Genomic DNA, 16,376 nt, shown 5'->3' on the forward strand with positions numbered 1-16,376 from the left:
TACCTGGAAGAAAAAGCATAGGACAAATCACTGTATCTATACTTTCTCAAAGAAAATATGAAATAAAAAGTGGAAGAAGATAAACGGAGAAGAAACTGCTGTCTTTTGCCATGACCTACATAAGGTAATGTTAGCAACAAACTTTTTCTTCTGAGATGAAACAGTGTTTCAAGGAGGTTACCTCAACATTGAAAGCTACTACAAGAATTCCACACGATGTGAAAAATATTTCTGCACATCTTTAATGATGGGAATGAAGTGCTGAATAACATATGCCAGGGACGCCCTAGTTGTTTGCCAATGGCAGCTGCATTTATTTACCAGTGACAGTGGCATTTATATCCCAGTATAAAACAATTGATTAGCTGCTTCTAAAACTTACAACAGGACCTCCACTGTGATTATCTTTAGCATTAAGCTGTTCAGATGACTGTAATCCATGGCAAAATAAGCATTAGGATATTTGTTTTCTTCTTAACTTAAACACATGTTGGTATAAAAAAATCTCCCAAAGAACACTGGGCAGATGCCTAACAGGCCAGGCAGATCGACCTCCAATATAAAGTAACACTGAGCATATAGTTCCTCGTTATAAAATGGGCAGCAACGTGGAATTTCTACCATGCCGCACATTAGTAATGTTTGGAAAATACTTTCTGGCAAACAATATTTAGGTTGCAATTTCAACCATCTTTAACATACAATGTAAACAGGATTTCCTATTGCATGTCTAAGTGTACCTAAGTCATGTAAAATTTCATGTATAAAACTTGACGTGACATTTAACATTCAAGTAAGAGGCATCCATAGAAGTAGTAGATAATGCAAATTAGTATTATACAAGATTTGTAAAGTACCTACATACAAGCTACTGATTTTTTAAAAAATTAAATATTAAAAAAATGGCAACTAACTCATCAGTTCTTCCAACTCGTGAGAGGGTATAGCTCAAACACCTTCCCTCAAGCACTATAGCAGTTCATCCAAATACTCAAAGAAAGCGAGTAGACATTTCAGAATACCAGCTGGCTCAGCAGGGGAACTCACGACTGAGCTCCAGTGAAAAAAAAACAAGAACGACATAAAGGATGTGGGAGGGAGGGCAGGCTACTGAGGAGGAACACAGCACTGCCCAGGAATGCTGGAATGGTCTTGGGAAGGGAAAAGCTGAGCTAGACTTGAAACTTTAGGGATATCAAGGGCAAGAAGAGCTTCTGTTGCTAGCTATGTTAGCAGTAAAAGAATAGACAAGTATAATGTGAGCCTGCTGCTGAGTGGGGAGGGTGATTTAGTGTCAGTGGATGCTGATAAAGCTGAAGTACTCTATACATTCACTGCCTCAATCTGGGAGACATTTGAATATTGAGACAGGGTTCAATGTAGAGGAAGAGGATTGAGTCAGAGATCTCTTGAGAAATTTGAGTCCAGATGTGTCCAGGATAAAGTATACGGAGCTGTATCATCAGGAGCATAGCCAGTAAACTAAGGAAAGTGATACTTCCCCTTTCCTCAGTGCTCATTAGGTCATATCTGGAATAGTACTTCCAGTTTTGGACCCCTAGTCCAAGAGAGATGTTGATAAACGAGTGAGACCAGCAGATGGATATCTCCTGTGAGGAGAGGCTGGGGAAACTGGCCTTGGCCCAGAGCCTAGAGAAGAGACAGCTTGGAGGGATGTAATAACAGCCTTTCAGCCAGTACGAGGAAATTACCAGGAGATGTAGACAGGTTCTTTACTGAGGTGCATGGCAGGAGGATGATAGACAATGCTTTAAATACCCTAATATGATAGAAGGGTATTATACCTTATTGAAAGGTATAATGAGAGCAACTCAGCACTGAAACAGGTTGCCCTGAGAGCCTGTGTGGTCTCCATACTGGCACCCCCCTGGACTAAGCCCTAAGCAACCTAGTCTGAATTCTGTGTTGCTTCTGCTTTCAGTTGGAGATCGGACTGGACAATCTGAGTCTCCTTCTGACCTAAATCCTTCTTGAATCTTTGAAAATATGATGGCTATAAAAGACCAATCTAACAAAAGGGCTTTTTTCCTACACTGAAATAGTAAAATGTTATATATTAGTTAGAATATGTGCCATGCTAACAGAACACTCTGAAAGCAAACAAGCCTGAGTGACTGCTATTTAAAGATTTCCATGTGAAACAATGCATTACTTGTTGTACAGATTGTGCCAGTTTCTAAAAAAACAAGATACGAACAGAGGGTGAAATTCAATAGAGGAAAAAGTTACAATCTAAACTACATTATGATAATATCCCTGGTTAATATATCAAGTTTAGAGATGAGCTAGTTGAATCTGAACAGATGTACTGTATCCTGCAGAAATGTCCATTTTCCCATTGGTAAGTTTGTATAACTCTCACAAGTATCCAGTATTATGGAAAACAGACTTGATTATACACACCTAAAAAGCTGAATCAAACTAGAGACTGATGAAATTTCAGTTACTTAATTGTTTGGAGAGTGGGAGGTTTTTGTTTTGTGTAGGAAATAAAGCTTTATTCTTTATATGATACATGCAGCACCTGTTAAAGACAAATAATGCTCAAATGAGATATAGTTTTACTTTCTTTTAAAGTATCTATTTGATGCACAGGCATCTGTATGCACAATGATGCACAGGCTCTGTATGACTGATTCATGCTTCTATTGAATAAGTGCTACAACTATCACAATAAAATCCAATGTGAGACTTGCAAATGATAAGGTTTTTTTCTGTTTGAAAAAAGTGTGAGCTTAGCAGCCACTCAAATTTCTTATCCACACCTCCTATATATATTTTTTTTCTTTGTCATTTATTTGGCAGTTCTATTTTATGTATCAAATTTAGAAACCCTGAAGGGTTAAGTTGATACAGGGCATACATGGAAAAAAGATGAACAAGACTTGATTTCACCTTAACATTCTTAAACCCTGTGGCAAGAGAAGAAACCAGTCTGGCCCCTTCAGCTTTTCAGAAGAACCCCATCTGTCTCTAACTCCAGGCTAACTACAGAGTGTATCCTCCGAAACAGCAGATTCTCTAGAAATTATACCTTATTGCAGACAGGACAGAAACATGTACATAACTACATCATCCTTGGGTGTCTCTTTTCTCCAAACCGGCCTATGGCTGAGATACTAATTTCAGAAAAATACCTATTCAGTGCAACTCCTATTAAAGATTGCTTTACAGAACTATTCCCTGTTGAATATAATTTCATATTCCCACTCTGTTGTCTGTTTCTTGGACTTGGTCATATTGGGGTCGGGGTTTTTTGTGGCATTTATTTAAATATATATATAATACTCTTGTCTATACTGGGAAGTATTACAAGGTGTTCTGTCTTAGAAAACAGAGGAAGATAGTGCAAAAATACGGTAGAGAATGATTGTTTGGAAGTGTGAGCTTTTCAAGAATAATCTGTCTTTCAAGGTAAGAGTCTCACTGCCAATCAGCTCATTAGGAGTCACTTTAATTTTTTGTTTCAGACTTCCTGTGATTGAATGTCTTGAGTAAGAATAATGTTTTATTACTAAAAATGTTGTGAAATACATAGAGAATATCAGTTTGTATTCTATGATTCCAGTTTGGATCAGTCATTTCCCTTGGAATTACAGAACCTCAGTGTGATCTTCATAACTATCACACTTTCATTATGTCTGATATTTTACTGCCTGTGGACCCTAAGGGGCAAAAAAATTTGTAGCAATCAAGATTAAACATATAGCATTTTTTCTCCATTGTTTCAAAAACCAGTTGATTTATTTTCTTAAATTCCTCAGAAAGCGGAAATACAGTACTTTATTCACAGCTTCTTTTGTTTATGGGAAAAAGATCCCAAGGTGAAAATAAAAAGGATTAAGATTACTTGAAAGGGAAACAATTAATTCAGTCCCCGTGAAGCACTGAAAAGTGCTCTTGCACATTCAAATGTGAGGGAAATCATGATTGAAATACAAGCAGCCACAGAAAATGTATTTATCTGGCTAATAATTATGTTTTGCATATGTCGAGTTCTGCACAGACAGTGACACTATTGTCAATTCTGCTTCTGCAGGATCTGCTTTTTTATAAATGAGTTCAAAAGACATCCAGAAATGAATGTAAATAGAGCTGCATGGTCTGAAAAGCTCCCTCAGATGTAATATTCTTGGTTTGTGTAGCTGTTCTTATAAAACAGAATTGCATACATGTCTGCTAGGAAGAACTGTTGTCTGCAGACCATGTACTCCTTCCTCATTCTCCCTCATTCAATAAGCAGTAACCAGGGAAGGGGGTGCCACTCGCACCTACCGTGTGATCAACAAACTTCACACGTACCAGGCATGAACTCTGCTTGCAGCTGCAGTTAGTAGTTTTTAAGTAACTTTCTAAGCATTTGGGAGCAGATCCTTAGACCCCAGTTCTATTCCTGACATGAGTTTTAGGATAAAGAGAAATTATGTCTTAATACAATTTTGTGGTCACTCACAAAAAGTATTCAAACTCTGCTTTATCCTTCTGAATTTTTTTTCTTTGAGACTCTGGGTGTAACACTAAAGCCACTTCTGTGCCACTTCATATTCTTATTGCCATAAACAATCAATATAAATTACAGAAGCACTAAGGATGATCAGAAATGTGGACCATTCACATCCCTTCGTGAGCTGTTCCGTTATTCCACAGAGAAGGCTCCAATATTGATATATGGTTATCTGGTTTTGTACTTCAAGGCTGTTATTCTCTCAGATAATATGGTATGTTGTCCATGACTGCAGAAACAGTCCTTTTGGGAAGTAATTTTTGTTGGATGGACATAGGTGTTAAATTAATTCCTGGTATATTTATCATGCAAAAACAATGCTGGCACTTCTGATGGATAAAAGAAACACATTTTCCTTTATCATCATTATTTAAAATTACATGGACTTCAGGTTTTCTTTTTTTCTCCTTTGCGAATTGAAAGCCATTTTTCAAGCTAGCAGACAGGATTGCAACAGTATTTTACCTTAAATACCACGGCAATAGGATTTATGACCATTGAGTTTCATGTTCTTTGGAAAGTATAAAAAGGAATGATTTCTTGTACAACAGCCATAAACAGGCAAAATACTAATGAGATTATCTGGCATTTTTTTCCAGAGAGTAAGGAGTAAAATAGATTGGCACAAATGAGTTTTGAATGGAGGAAATTTGCAAGCTATTTCCAGAGATACACTTGCATTGATTTGAATGAAAATCAGCAGAGAATGCTCTAAAAAAATAAATAACCTCAAAAGGGCACAGACTCCAAAGTCTGAGAACAGCTGGGAATAAGGGCTTTAGAACATGTGTTTGTAATGAAATGCATTTGCATGATGATTAACTGCTTTTCAAGCAGTCTAGGTATAAGACAAAGGCAAAAACTCTAATATATATGTCCTTGTTCTGAAGTCATCTCTTCCTCTCTACCCTGTGGATTAAAATGGAGAAAGGTTTTGCCTCTTTCATCTGTTTTGCATCTGTCTTTCATAACTTGTTGTCTTTGTACATAGTAGCTCAGATGCAGCAAATACTAGTTAGCAATGGCATATGTCTCTACCAGAAGTGCTCTAATACCTAAAGATCAGGATTTTTAGTGTTGGAAAAATTAGACTTTTCAGTTTAATTCTGTGACACCTGAATTGTGGCTGCAAAAGCCGAGTTCTGTATGTGTGGGTATTAGTATTTTCCTCTAAGGCCTTTAGGAGTGTTTCTGGGAGCAGAAACATTCAATTATTATATAGCCCTATGCATTTGCTCTAAAGAGGCCAACACTTCATAAGTTGATACTGTCAAGGATCAGTTTATTTGGGTATTGTGATAAATCCTAATTTCCTGGTATTTGAAGTAAACTCTTGTAGTGTTTCTCTGAACACAACTGACTATTTAGGCAAGACTTTCTGGTTCTCATTGCAATCTTGTATGGCAAATCAGGGATTTAAATGATGTCATGACAAAATGTAAAAGAAAGGATTTTTATTGACTGTGGTCAATTGGCTTTATTGACTATGAAGGAACAAGGACAGGAAAGCAAGAAATTTCAATAGGTAGGGAAGTACTGAAAGCAGCTGTGAATTCTGGCCTAAGCTTTCTTTTGGTCATTTGCACTCAACTATCAGCAATGAAATAGTTCATAATGTTGACATTTAAACACCATCTTCAGGTTATAATGATATGATGGCTTTTTGTTAACAATGAAGCTGGAATATATTCTTTTTGTGGATAACACTTCAGTGCTATTATTAGGGGCATTATCAAAATTAGGTACAATGAGATCTATACCTAGGGTCTGGTTAATGAAACAGAAATAGACAACTGTACCTCCTCTTTATACCTTTTACTTTGACTTTTTTTCAAACTGAACTTTGGTATCCTTTGTGGTGATCTTTACTGCTGAAATTTCACTGTGATTACAGAATTAAAGAATTAAGAAAAATAGAAATGCAAAGGCTATATTATACCAGAAATTTGGCGAGGGAGCTTGAAATGGGGTATCTATGGAAATGCTGGAAAGTGTTTCGTGACTAGTTACGGCTGTAATTCTGCTTTCCAAATGAAATTTTGATCTAATTTTTAAGAAATAATTCAAACATGCATATTATTTCCTTGAAATAAAACCAGTATACTAATCTAAAAAGTTCAAACTCTACAAAAGTATTATATCATTTCTTCTCAGCTCAGAGATGTGAACTTTCAGAAGTGTGAAAGCAGCTGTAACTATAGAGCTACATTATCCCACTGTCATTGTCATGCATCTGCTCTGCCTAGATCTAGGTTCACAGCTACAGTTCTGATTGCTTTTGAGATATGCAGTTTCCAGAGGGAGTTAGAAATTTCCATAGTCAGCTTAGTCTTGCTACTCTGAATCCTATACTGCTTAAGCTTTTTTCATACTTAGCTGGGAAGCTGAGAAGAATATGGACTGTATAACATATAAGCTGAGTCACACACAAAGTCAAATATGTAGGGAACACTTTAAAACTAGACTTTGAATCACTGACATAAAATCTAATCCACATCACTACTATCTTTTCATTGCTTGACATCAGAGAGAACAGCACCAATGTCAACATCTTTACTATTCAAAGTGTACTGTTCTGCAGCTTGTACAATCCCAAATATGCACAAGGCTGCTATTGTAAAAGCAGCTGCTCCTCCCCCATGTCTATTGCAAGGTATGTTTTTTCTGCATCTCTTTTTGATATATGGGCCAATTTGGTGGAGAAGAGAAAGAACCAATTGATAATGCAAATTAGGAGTACAGAATTACTCTTTTATCAGGATGTAACATTAGAAAGGATGCACACTGAAGACTGAAAGAGGACACAATAAAATAATGTGAAACCGCACAAAAAAAAGATAGACCAACAGCTTCTGTTCTTTTGGTTTCATAACCCAAAACCAAAATAGCTTTCACTAAAACTTAAAGGAGCATGTTGAAAGCAGGTAAAAAGCTTCATCAGGCAATGCATAATTAAAAGGCAAAACTCTTCTTCATAGGATATTAGAATTCTAAACAGCTTAGAAAAACTGTAATTTTGAGTGTGTGTATTATATTGTAACCTTCCAGTGCCTTTTGACTGCAGAAAGTGACACCTTTCTTACCACTGTGGGACCCTAATTTACAAAGTCAGCAATTACTGATTCTATGTAGCTGTAGCAAAGGGAATTTGGGTCCCTTGATTAGTGTAAGTTGACCCTGTGACTTTCTGAATCCTGCTGTAAAACTATTCTATGGAAGTCCAGTGGCAGAAGAGTTCCTTCTGGACACTGTACTGAAATGAAAGACTCCTCCTGATCCACTAGCCTGAAGGTTTTTTATTTGTGCCATGGAAGAACTTAAAACTGTCAGATGGTATTTTTCCAAACTGAGTAAGATTTTCCTTTCTTTTAAAGATGCAGTTGGTAGAATAACAGCAGTTATTCCTCATTATTTGTTCAAATTAGATGTATCTAATCATACCTTCTGACCCTAAACACTGACAAAGAAAATAATTTTAAAGGCAATTTAATTTTTGTTCCTTTTTATTCAGATACTGTCTCTCATTAGCAGGAATACATGAATGGGAAAAAAATAATCTTTTATAAAAGCAACCTTGTTATTGGAAATAAATTCATCTTAGCCTGAGAAGTAAAAAGAATATATTGGAAAGCCAAGGAATTGAAAAATATAGTTATAATTGGCCCATAAATAAACCTACTTAGTATATCTGAGAGCTGCATTATCATGATCATTAGGTATGCTGTGTGAAATATGAGTAAGAAGTGACCCCCAGTTCTGAGCAGGCACAGGAACCACAACTGAATGGGGATGGCTAAATGAGATCTTCCGATTGTTTGGTATCTGCTTGCTGCTGATGGGGTCCCTGCTGCAAAGCCAGAAGTACTGAAAAGGACAAAGGACAGTCTTGTCTCTTAAGACAAGTATTAAAACCTAAGATAGAAACATTACACTACAGACATAGGAAGAGGCCATACATTTCTAACAGTTCAACACTTTCAGTAACACTCCAGATTTGATCCAAGGGTTTTTTTTAAGGATATTTGAAAAAAAACAAACAACAACAAAAACCAAAACAACACCTTGCATTAAGACAGGGTTTTTGGACAGCTTTTTGTCAGGCGTAACACTTTCTTTAACAAAATGCAGTCAGATAGTATTTCTTAAACCAACTCCTAGAGCAGCAGGGTATTAGTGACTTTATTAACTGACTTTTCTCATCAGCTCTGGTTAAGGCATTGAATCTACAGTCAAAACTGAATTTGCTGACCCTTATGTTAGAGCTAATCTATGGGGACTTGACATTCAGGCCAGGGTCTTTCTTTTCAGTTGTATTTTAAATTGATTTTTATGTTCACAGTATTTATAGAAAAAAAACAGGTGATAAAACACTTATGCTATCTGAAGTCTAGATTATTCCCTTCTAAATGAAGTACTGATCTTTCTATTTAAGAACACCTAATACCACTTTCAGTTTATTTTGTCAGGCTGTTTATACATTTATTTCCTTTCTTATCTTCAAAAAAGAGCTCAAAAGGCCTTAAAATATTAGTTTGGAATCTTACTCTCTTTTGAAAATACAAATAGGTTTAATTTGCAGCCAAGTGTAGCAAATTACATTACTCAAACTGTAAGTAGCAAGTAATTTGAGATTTGTAAACACTTTGCAAATAATAGCTTAATCTTTGCTCTAACCTATACTTGTCTGTAGTGCTTCTTATTGCTAGGATATCTGATGAGTATAGAGTAAGCTTAAATGATCTTACCTCCCTTTAACAGGTATACTGTCCTTAGATATAGCCCACTGTTGTCCACAAAGTGCAGAATAAGAAGTAAAAAATATTAAGTGTGATACAATCCTTTCTGATTATCATATATCCATTCTCAATCCCAAAATAATTACACTTTTTATGTCAAAAGCTTTTCAGCTTTACCACCTCAAGCAATATTTTACAGCTGTCAAGAATGATTTATGCAATAATGACTTAAACTGCAAAATGGAGTCCTCAAAAGAAGAGCTGTCAAACATTTTAATACAAATAACTTTATTAAAATAAGAATTTACTCTCTATATAAACAATATCTTACCTTCAACTATAGTACAGATCATATAGCCATATGACTTGTGAAAATGAAATTGTGAGAGAGTGAGGAATATCCTACACTGTTATTTTGACATCAGAATATATATATTTTTTAATTAAACAGATGTTAATGTCTGACGGGCAACACTTTAAAAAAAAAAACCTGTTAACTGTTTCAAAATAATGGTTCTTTGATTTGTCTGTATTTATCTATTGTTCTTTTTTAAAAGGGAATTTTACAGTAAAAAATAAATTTACGGACTCTTTAATCCTGTGAGTACATCCACTGATGGCTTTGGAGCTTCTTGTGTGATGAGAACCTATACATTTGGACCCTTAGTTTTGGTGTTCCCATTAACCATTTTTCTAAGTAATAATTTTTTAATAACTATGTAATCACCTAACATGGCACTATTCTAACAGAACAGAGGACTAGAACTTTGCCTGGATTGTGTATACCCTTCTAAAAGGAAAGGAGAGTATAGGCTATATTATCTTATTCTGATACTAATCCTGCAAGCAGAGCTAATAAGGCTTTTAGCTGCAAATGTCAAAAACTTTTGTGAAGTTCCATGCCATCCGAACAACTACATGAAATTATCACAAGTATTCCCCCCCTCTCATCTGCACCTCCACACACTGCACAGTGGAAAGGGAAACATGTCCAGTCTAGGTAATGCTTTTATAAAACCCAATACATTGAACCTGCTTTCTCTTTTGATCACTGCATCTTCTCTCTGTGTTTAAGGCAGTGTAGATTCAAGCAACTACCATTTTCTGAAAATCAACCTGCTACAAATTTTTTTGCATTTTTCTGTCTCCTCTTCTTTAAACCTGTGATACAGCCTAAAGATTGCAGCAGTGAACAAACAGCAGCGTTCAGTCTGGTATCACCAAGGTCTTTACAAATCTTGCACTTTCATCTATAAAAGAGGACTATAGACCCGTAGAGAACATCAGAATCCTAATTCCTAGTAAGTACACAATACCATTATTCTAGTGCAAGAATTTCCTTTTAAGTTGAACTTTAAAGCTGTGACATTTTAAAACTATGTGAGATGGTATTTAGAATGAAAAAGAAAAAGTTATAGAGTGATTCTGATATCTGCATTGCTGGACTTCTGATTACAGATTAGCTTTATAAGTGAGGGGCATATGATCCCACTGACATTTGCTTTACTTAGACATATAAAAATAATTGTCAATATAATCAGTGGCTTATGTAGAGTAAGTGATAGTGTGATGTTGAATAAGGCTTTATTTGCAATTCACTGGGCATTTATTCAGGACTGTGTAATATGGTCTTCAGAAACTCCTGTTGGTGAAACCTCAAGTGATTCACACCTTCATGAGCTGTCTTCCTCCTCCATATGCTTAGTATTATGTTAAATATTATACAAGGAGTGGCTATGAAAAATAATCTCAAATCAAGCTTTCAAGCAGTGGGTAGTTCATTGAAGTAATTCAGGTTACTTACATGGTGAAAGATACATTTCTAACTGTGCTGCAATTGACCTCCTGAAATATTCTCATATTTGTGCACAGCACAGAGTGCAAAATAAGCCACTAACCAGTCACTAGACTCTGATATTTAGAAAATTCTTTGCACTCATTTTGCTTCAGAACATGGAGGAATCCTTGCTAGGAATCACCATTCTGTTATAACATACAGTTTGCTCTATATAGAGTATATGTATAAATACTCTCTATATTGCAAAAACAAATTTGCAAATGTGAAGAAGTGAAGAGGAAAAGTGAACTGTATATTTTCAGTAATTTAGAATAACTATAGATTATGTTTATTGACATTTATTATCTCCACCATATAGGTAGTTTCAGTTTTATGATACCACATAAACTTCCCATCCTTTAAAAAAATTTTGTAAATAAATTGAACATTATGTGGCATGAAACTAAAAAGTCTATATATATAAATAATCAAGCTGTCAGACATTTATGCATTTGAGTGTCAGATCTATCTTGCATTTTGTCAATTATTTGCCTGTAATCAGCTACTTGATACTTTAAATTATTTTTACCACTCAAAATAATATACCTATATTTGTTTAAATTTAGCAGTGCATATAGAGCATATGGTAAGTCCCACTCACATTCTGACCAGTAAAATTCTGCGGAATTAACCCCAAATTTGTCTAAAACTGTTGTCTGTCGCTTTAAAAATTTCTTAACCTTCAAACATATGGACTAGTAATTTAAAGAAAGTATTCACAGAAGTGAAGTTACTGAAAACTCTTATGCAGAATATTAGTTATGCTGAATAATTAATAAATCTAATTTATAATATGCTTCAAAATTAAAAACTAATTACAAAAGATATGGCAATTTTTATGGACAATTCTACTTTAGTTTGCCTCAAACAGATTATGGTGTGTTGCATGATGCCAGAATTCAGCATTTTAGAAAAAACATATATTTATGGTAATAGACAGATAAGCAGTAGTTCAGTCAAGTGCATTTCCCTCCCTCCAGGTATCTTGGGAGACTGAAGCACTTTTAAATGATAATATCTCAAAACGGTGCTCCAGGCTGATGGCTGTGAAAAGTTAGCAATGACATTCTACTTTTGCAATATGATTTTTAACACCCTCCAAGTTAACACAAGCTGAAGCTAGATGTGTAAAAGACACATGGTGTCAGGACTCCTGAGAAATTCAAGGCACAGCTACAACAACAAATCTTGACCAAAATCTGCTCCAGACCACTGAACCAGATCTAAGAATAAAGGCCTCTAGTGAGAATGTGCTAAGAAGAATATGCTTATATATTGGTAGCGTGGGTAGAATGGTTGGCCTGAGTCCTATCTGAATTATACCAGCCTAAGCTAAAAATAATATTACTTAAGTCTCTCCGAGATAACAACAGAATTATTGAGAACAGGGTTTAACTCTGTGACTTTAAAATGCAAGAGCATCCGTTGCATGCGATTCTTAAATTGATGCAAACAACACGCTGGCACTTCTCCAGAACTAATTTAAGCTCAACATTTGAATATGATTCCATTTTTATTCTCCCGAGTGTACACAGCAGGAGACAGAAAAAGGTAAACCACACTTATCCATTACTTGGATTAGTTTGAAAGATGGGTATTTCTGTAAATAACCTTGGGTAATTAGAAAAAAAACAACAACCCTACATAAAACTATTAGGTATAATACTTTCATGCGTATGCATTTGTTAATCTAGAAATATAGAAATTTGTTCATTTTGTGGTCTTAATAGGAAAAAAGCATCAGCGTAGCAGATTTAACTGTTCTTCATGTATTGAGTCTTCACTGAGTAATAGGGAAACTCTTCATAGTTTAGCCATCCCCAAATTTTTACTGTGACAACACAATTCTAGGACCACATATATGGTTCAACTGTATGCACTCCAACTTCAAAATATCTTATCTCTGAAACAGACTTGTCCCTTTCTTTGTAATCTAATGCTTTCTTCATGATAGGACAGTTTTTTCTACTTGTAACCTTGTACTTTTTCCAGTAAAATGCTGCATTTAAATTAAAACCCAATTGTGTGAGGCAGGCAGAGTTAAGCCTCCTGAAACTATACACTGTTTCTATGTCCTGTGAGACTTAACAGTTCATAAAAAACAACATTCACAGGAGGTCCCCTCTATGCTTGTGTTACCTGTTCTTTGTTGGAGGGCTGTTTACTTTAGGAGACATACCTGCTTTAAACCAACCAAGAAAATTACTTCTGTTCAACAGTTGCAAACAGAGTGGTAGCTTCATTCAGCTGTTATAGTCAGTGTATAGTGATGCACCCTGCTCACCCACTGCTTTCAGGGCAGATTCTCTAACTGGTATACGTAAGTCAGCTTGGCAGGACTTCAGAGAAATTACAACACTACTCCAGCAAATGGTCTGGCCAACAGATCACACATACTTTTACCAATCAACTGGTAACCAAACACACAAAAAGTCTTAAAAAGAAAAACAGACTTTACCATCTTTGTGATAATAGGTGACTTCTACTTTCCTCTCCTCTGACCCCAGCAGTGCTTGAGCAATTTGGGCAATGTGATGTCTTTTGGTCTCTGGCCCATGAAGAAAATCGCAGGTGCAAGGTTTCTGCATGACATCTGGCCTGGAGAACCCGGTCATCTCACAGAACCCATCATTGCAGTAGATAATAGCACAATTCTGCACTCTAGCATTAGCAATGATGAATTTTTTATCTGCAATAAAAGAAAGTGATGCATTTTTTAGTACTCTTTCAACATTTCATAAAGTGTCGATCGCAGGGATAGATGCTAAAACCCCTTCTTTTCACTGGGATGCCTGAAATGCAGAGATTTCAGTCATTTAATGTATCCATTTTTATCCATAGCTTTTAAAGAAACTTCAATAAATTTAGAATACATTAAAGATGAAGATAGCTGTCTTTTGAGGAAATAAAACCAGATTATGCAAGTCTTTTGCAAAACTCATTTTGACTTCAAAATGTTGTTTTTTTTAGCTTCACTGAAATCCAGGTGATGAGCACCATCCTGTCAGTCATAACTCCAGGAAAGTCCTCAAAAAATTTAGTAGCTTCTTTTGGGGAAAGCGGGACCTTGGGAAGGGGGCTCTACCCAAGTCATGGGTTCCTGGGATAAGGTCCAACCAGCTCAGTCTAGTCTGTAGGGATCTTCACTAGGGTGAACTACAGCAAGTTTATAATCAGTATTTTAATGAAACTATCCAGAAACAAACATGATATATTTTTTTCCTCTGTGATTGTTTTGTAAGTCACATCTAAGAAAACATTCCTTGGGGAAAAAAAAAGAAATAAAAAAAATCATGAACATACATGAAAACCAAATATTGTCATGTTGGAAACATTTTGCACATTCCGCTGAAGTTCTGTGCCTCAGTCCATCATCCTTTCCTAAACCCTCACCTGACAGAAAGGTTCAAAAATTTTCAACTGTTATTGCATTTGCTTCTATTTACCACTTCTTACACACTATTCCTGTTGTAATTGTAAATGTGCAGCTTTTATACATTTACTGTTAATAACATTAAATTCTACTTACTTAATCACACTAGTAGGTCCCTTCCTTTATAAAAGAGTATTTACATGGCACTAAGTTAGCAGTAAAGTTTTAAAAGATATTCTGTCTTCGAACACAGTGAACTATTTGGAAACAAAAATGTACGTTTCATTCTCGCTTTTTCTACTGTCTTCCAGTCAAGCTGAATTTTCACTATCACTTGCCTAGTTAGTAGGTAGTGCTTTATTCTCTTCAAAATATGTACACTTTACTGCACAAAAACTTCCCAAGTAGCAACATGGACTTAGCATTGGGATAAATTAGGACTACAGAAGCTGTCTTAATTTTTTTCTCAAATAATCTAAATATTGAATTGGTAGTGTGGGCTTAAGTATAATGACGTGTATAATCTGGAGTCAGCTGTAGGAGTTTGCACCGGACCGAAACTAAAAATATGCAAAATATTTAAATAAATGTACATACATCAAAACTACTGTTTCTAAATGAAGTTCATTTTAATCATCAAGTGTTCCTTCTTACTGTTAACAGTAAACCGGAGTTCTGGCCAGGAAAAACACTTCAGCTTCAGCCTCCCCGACAGGTAGTAAAGTGCTGCATTGGAAAATATCTCAGAGACTCTCCCTGAGGATGCGTTTGCACTGGTTTGATAGATATTTTAGGCTTTCAGAAACATTTGACAGCTATATTAAAACACAGTCATGACAACAAGGTAAGAGAGTATTTTCCCTTTATAACTGCTCTACATATTATGTTTTCTCTAAATCTAAGTTTAACTGTTATGCTTTGTTTTGAAAATACAACGATAGTTTATGTAATAACAGCAATAACAACAATAACAACAAATCTAGCTGATTTTTTTAGACATTGCACAGGCAGCACGGATGTACATTCTGCTTTTAGGGCGATCTCACCGGTTCAGAAGGTAAGAGATACAACTTCTATAGCAATACAATACGGATATAGTAAAAAATTAAAACTATGCCTTGAAAGGGGGGAGAAAAGCCCAGTAATTCAAATAGGTAATCTGTATTCTGGATCAAAAACAACGTTACTTTTGCCAGGGATCCCCTCCTTACCTCGCGGGTTTTCCTTCCCAGCTACAAACTTAAAACAGGCTGGAGCTGCTGTCCATTTAGTCACAAGCAGAATGAAACTACTGTAGCAAAATAGATAGAAAGAGAGAACTTACTTTGCCCTTCAAATTTTCGTATGATTGTACCCAAAAATGTATTTTGTGGTGCCACATGACCTCTGCGAACAGGCATGTTTGTACAGGTCTTCGGTTTTCTGTGCACAATGACTTCTCCAAGGATCTCCTACACGGCTCCAGCCCAAAGCACCGAGCCAGCTACCCTTTGTGACAAATCATCGTCCTCTGGAGCTCGGAAATCTCTTCCCATTAGCACCACTTCTAGATACACGCTTTTCCTATTGGAGTCAGATCCATCCCTCAGTTTCTTTCTTTTTCTTTCTTTCTTTCCTTGCTTTCTTTTCTATTTTTTTTTTTCCTGGAGGAGCTCGGACGCTATTGTCTGGGGCGGGCAGGGGTGGGGTAAGCAGCCGGAGGTGGGGGGAAAGATTACAAGGGTAATCGATCTCTAGCACCAAACACCGCCAATTTTCCAAAGCAAATGGCTGTGACCCGGCAGTTTCCGACGCTGTAGTGATGGTTAGAAGGCTGGAAGACTAACGTTGCTCCGCTGCCAGAGGGAGTGACGTTCCCCCCCCTCCGGGCTTCACCACGGCGCGCAGCAGCTCGGATTACTCAAG

The 16,376-nt window shown here is 36.2% G+C and overlaps 1 protein-coding gene across 1 annotated transcript in view; it reads right to left on the reverse strand.

Moving 5' to 3' along the window:
• KCNH7 (potassium voltage-gated channel, subfamily H (eag-related), member 7) overlaps positions 1–16,061 on the reverse strand; it is a 210,745-nt gene extending 194,684 nt beyond the window's left edge. Inside the window, exons 1-2 of the mRNA XM_009996095.1 lie at positions 15,796–16,061; positions 13,557–13,787 (exon numbers count right to left, since the gene is read on the reverse strand). Of these exons, the coding sequence (XP_009994397.1) occupies positions 13,557–13,787; positions 15,796–15,871 (307 nt within the window). The 5' untranslated portion in view covers positions 15,872–16,061. The remainder of the gene's footprint in view (positions 1–13,556; positions 13,788–15,795) is intronic.
• Positions 16,062–16,376: the final 315 nt, after the last annotated feature.

The sequence above is a fragment of the Chaetura pelagica genome, unplaced genomic scaffold, assembly GCF_000747805.2.
Source record: "Chaetura pelagica isolate M959 unplaced genomic scaffold, ChaPel_1.0 scaffold3, whole genome shotgun sequence".
NCBI classification, from domain to species: domain Eukaryota; kingdom Metazoa; phylum Chordata; class Aves; order Apodiformes; family Apodidae; genus Chaetura; species Chaetura pelagica.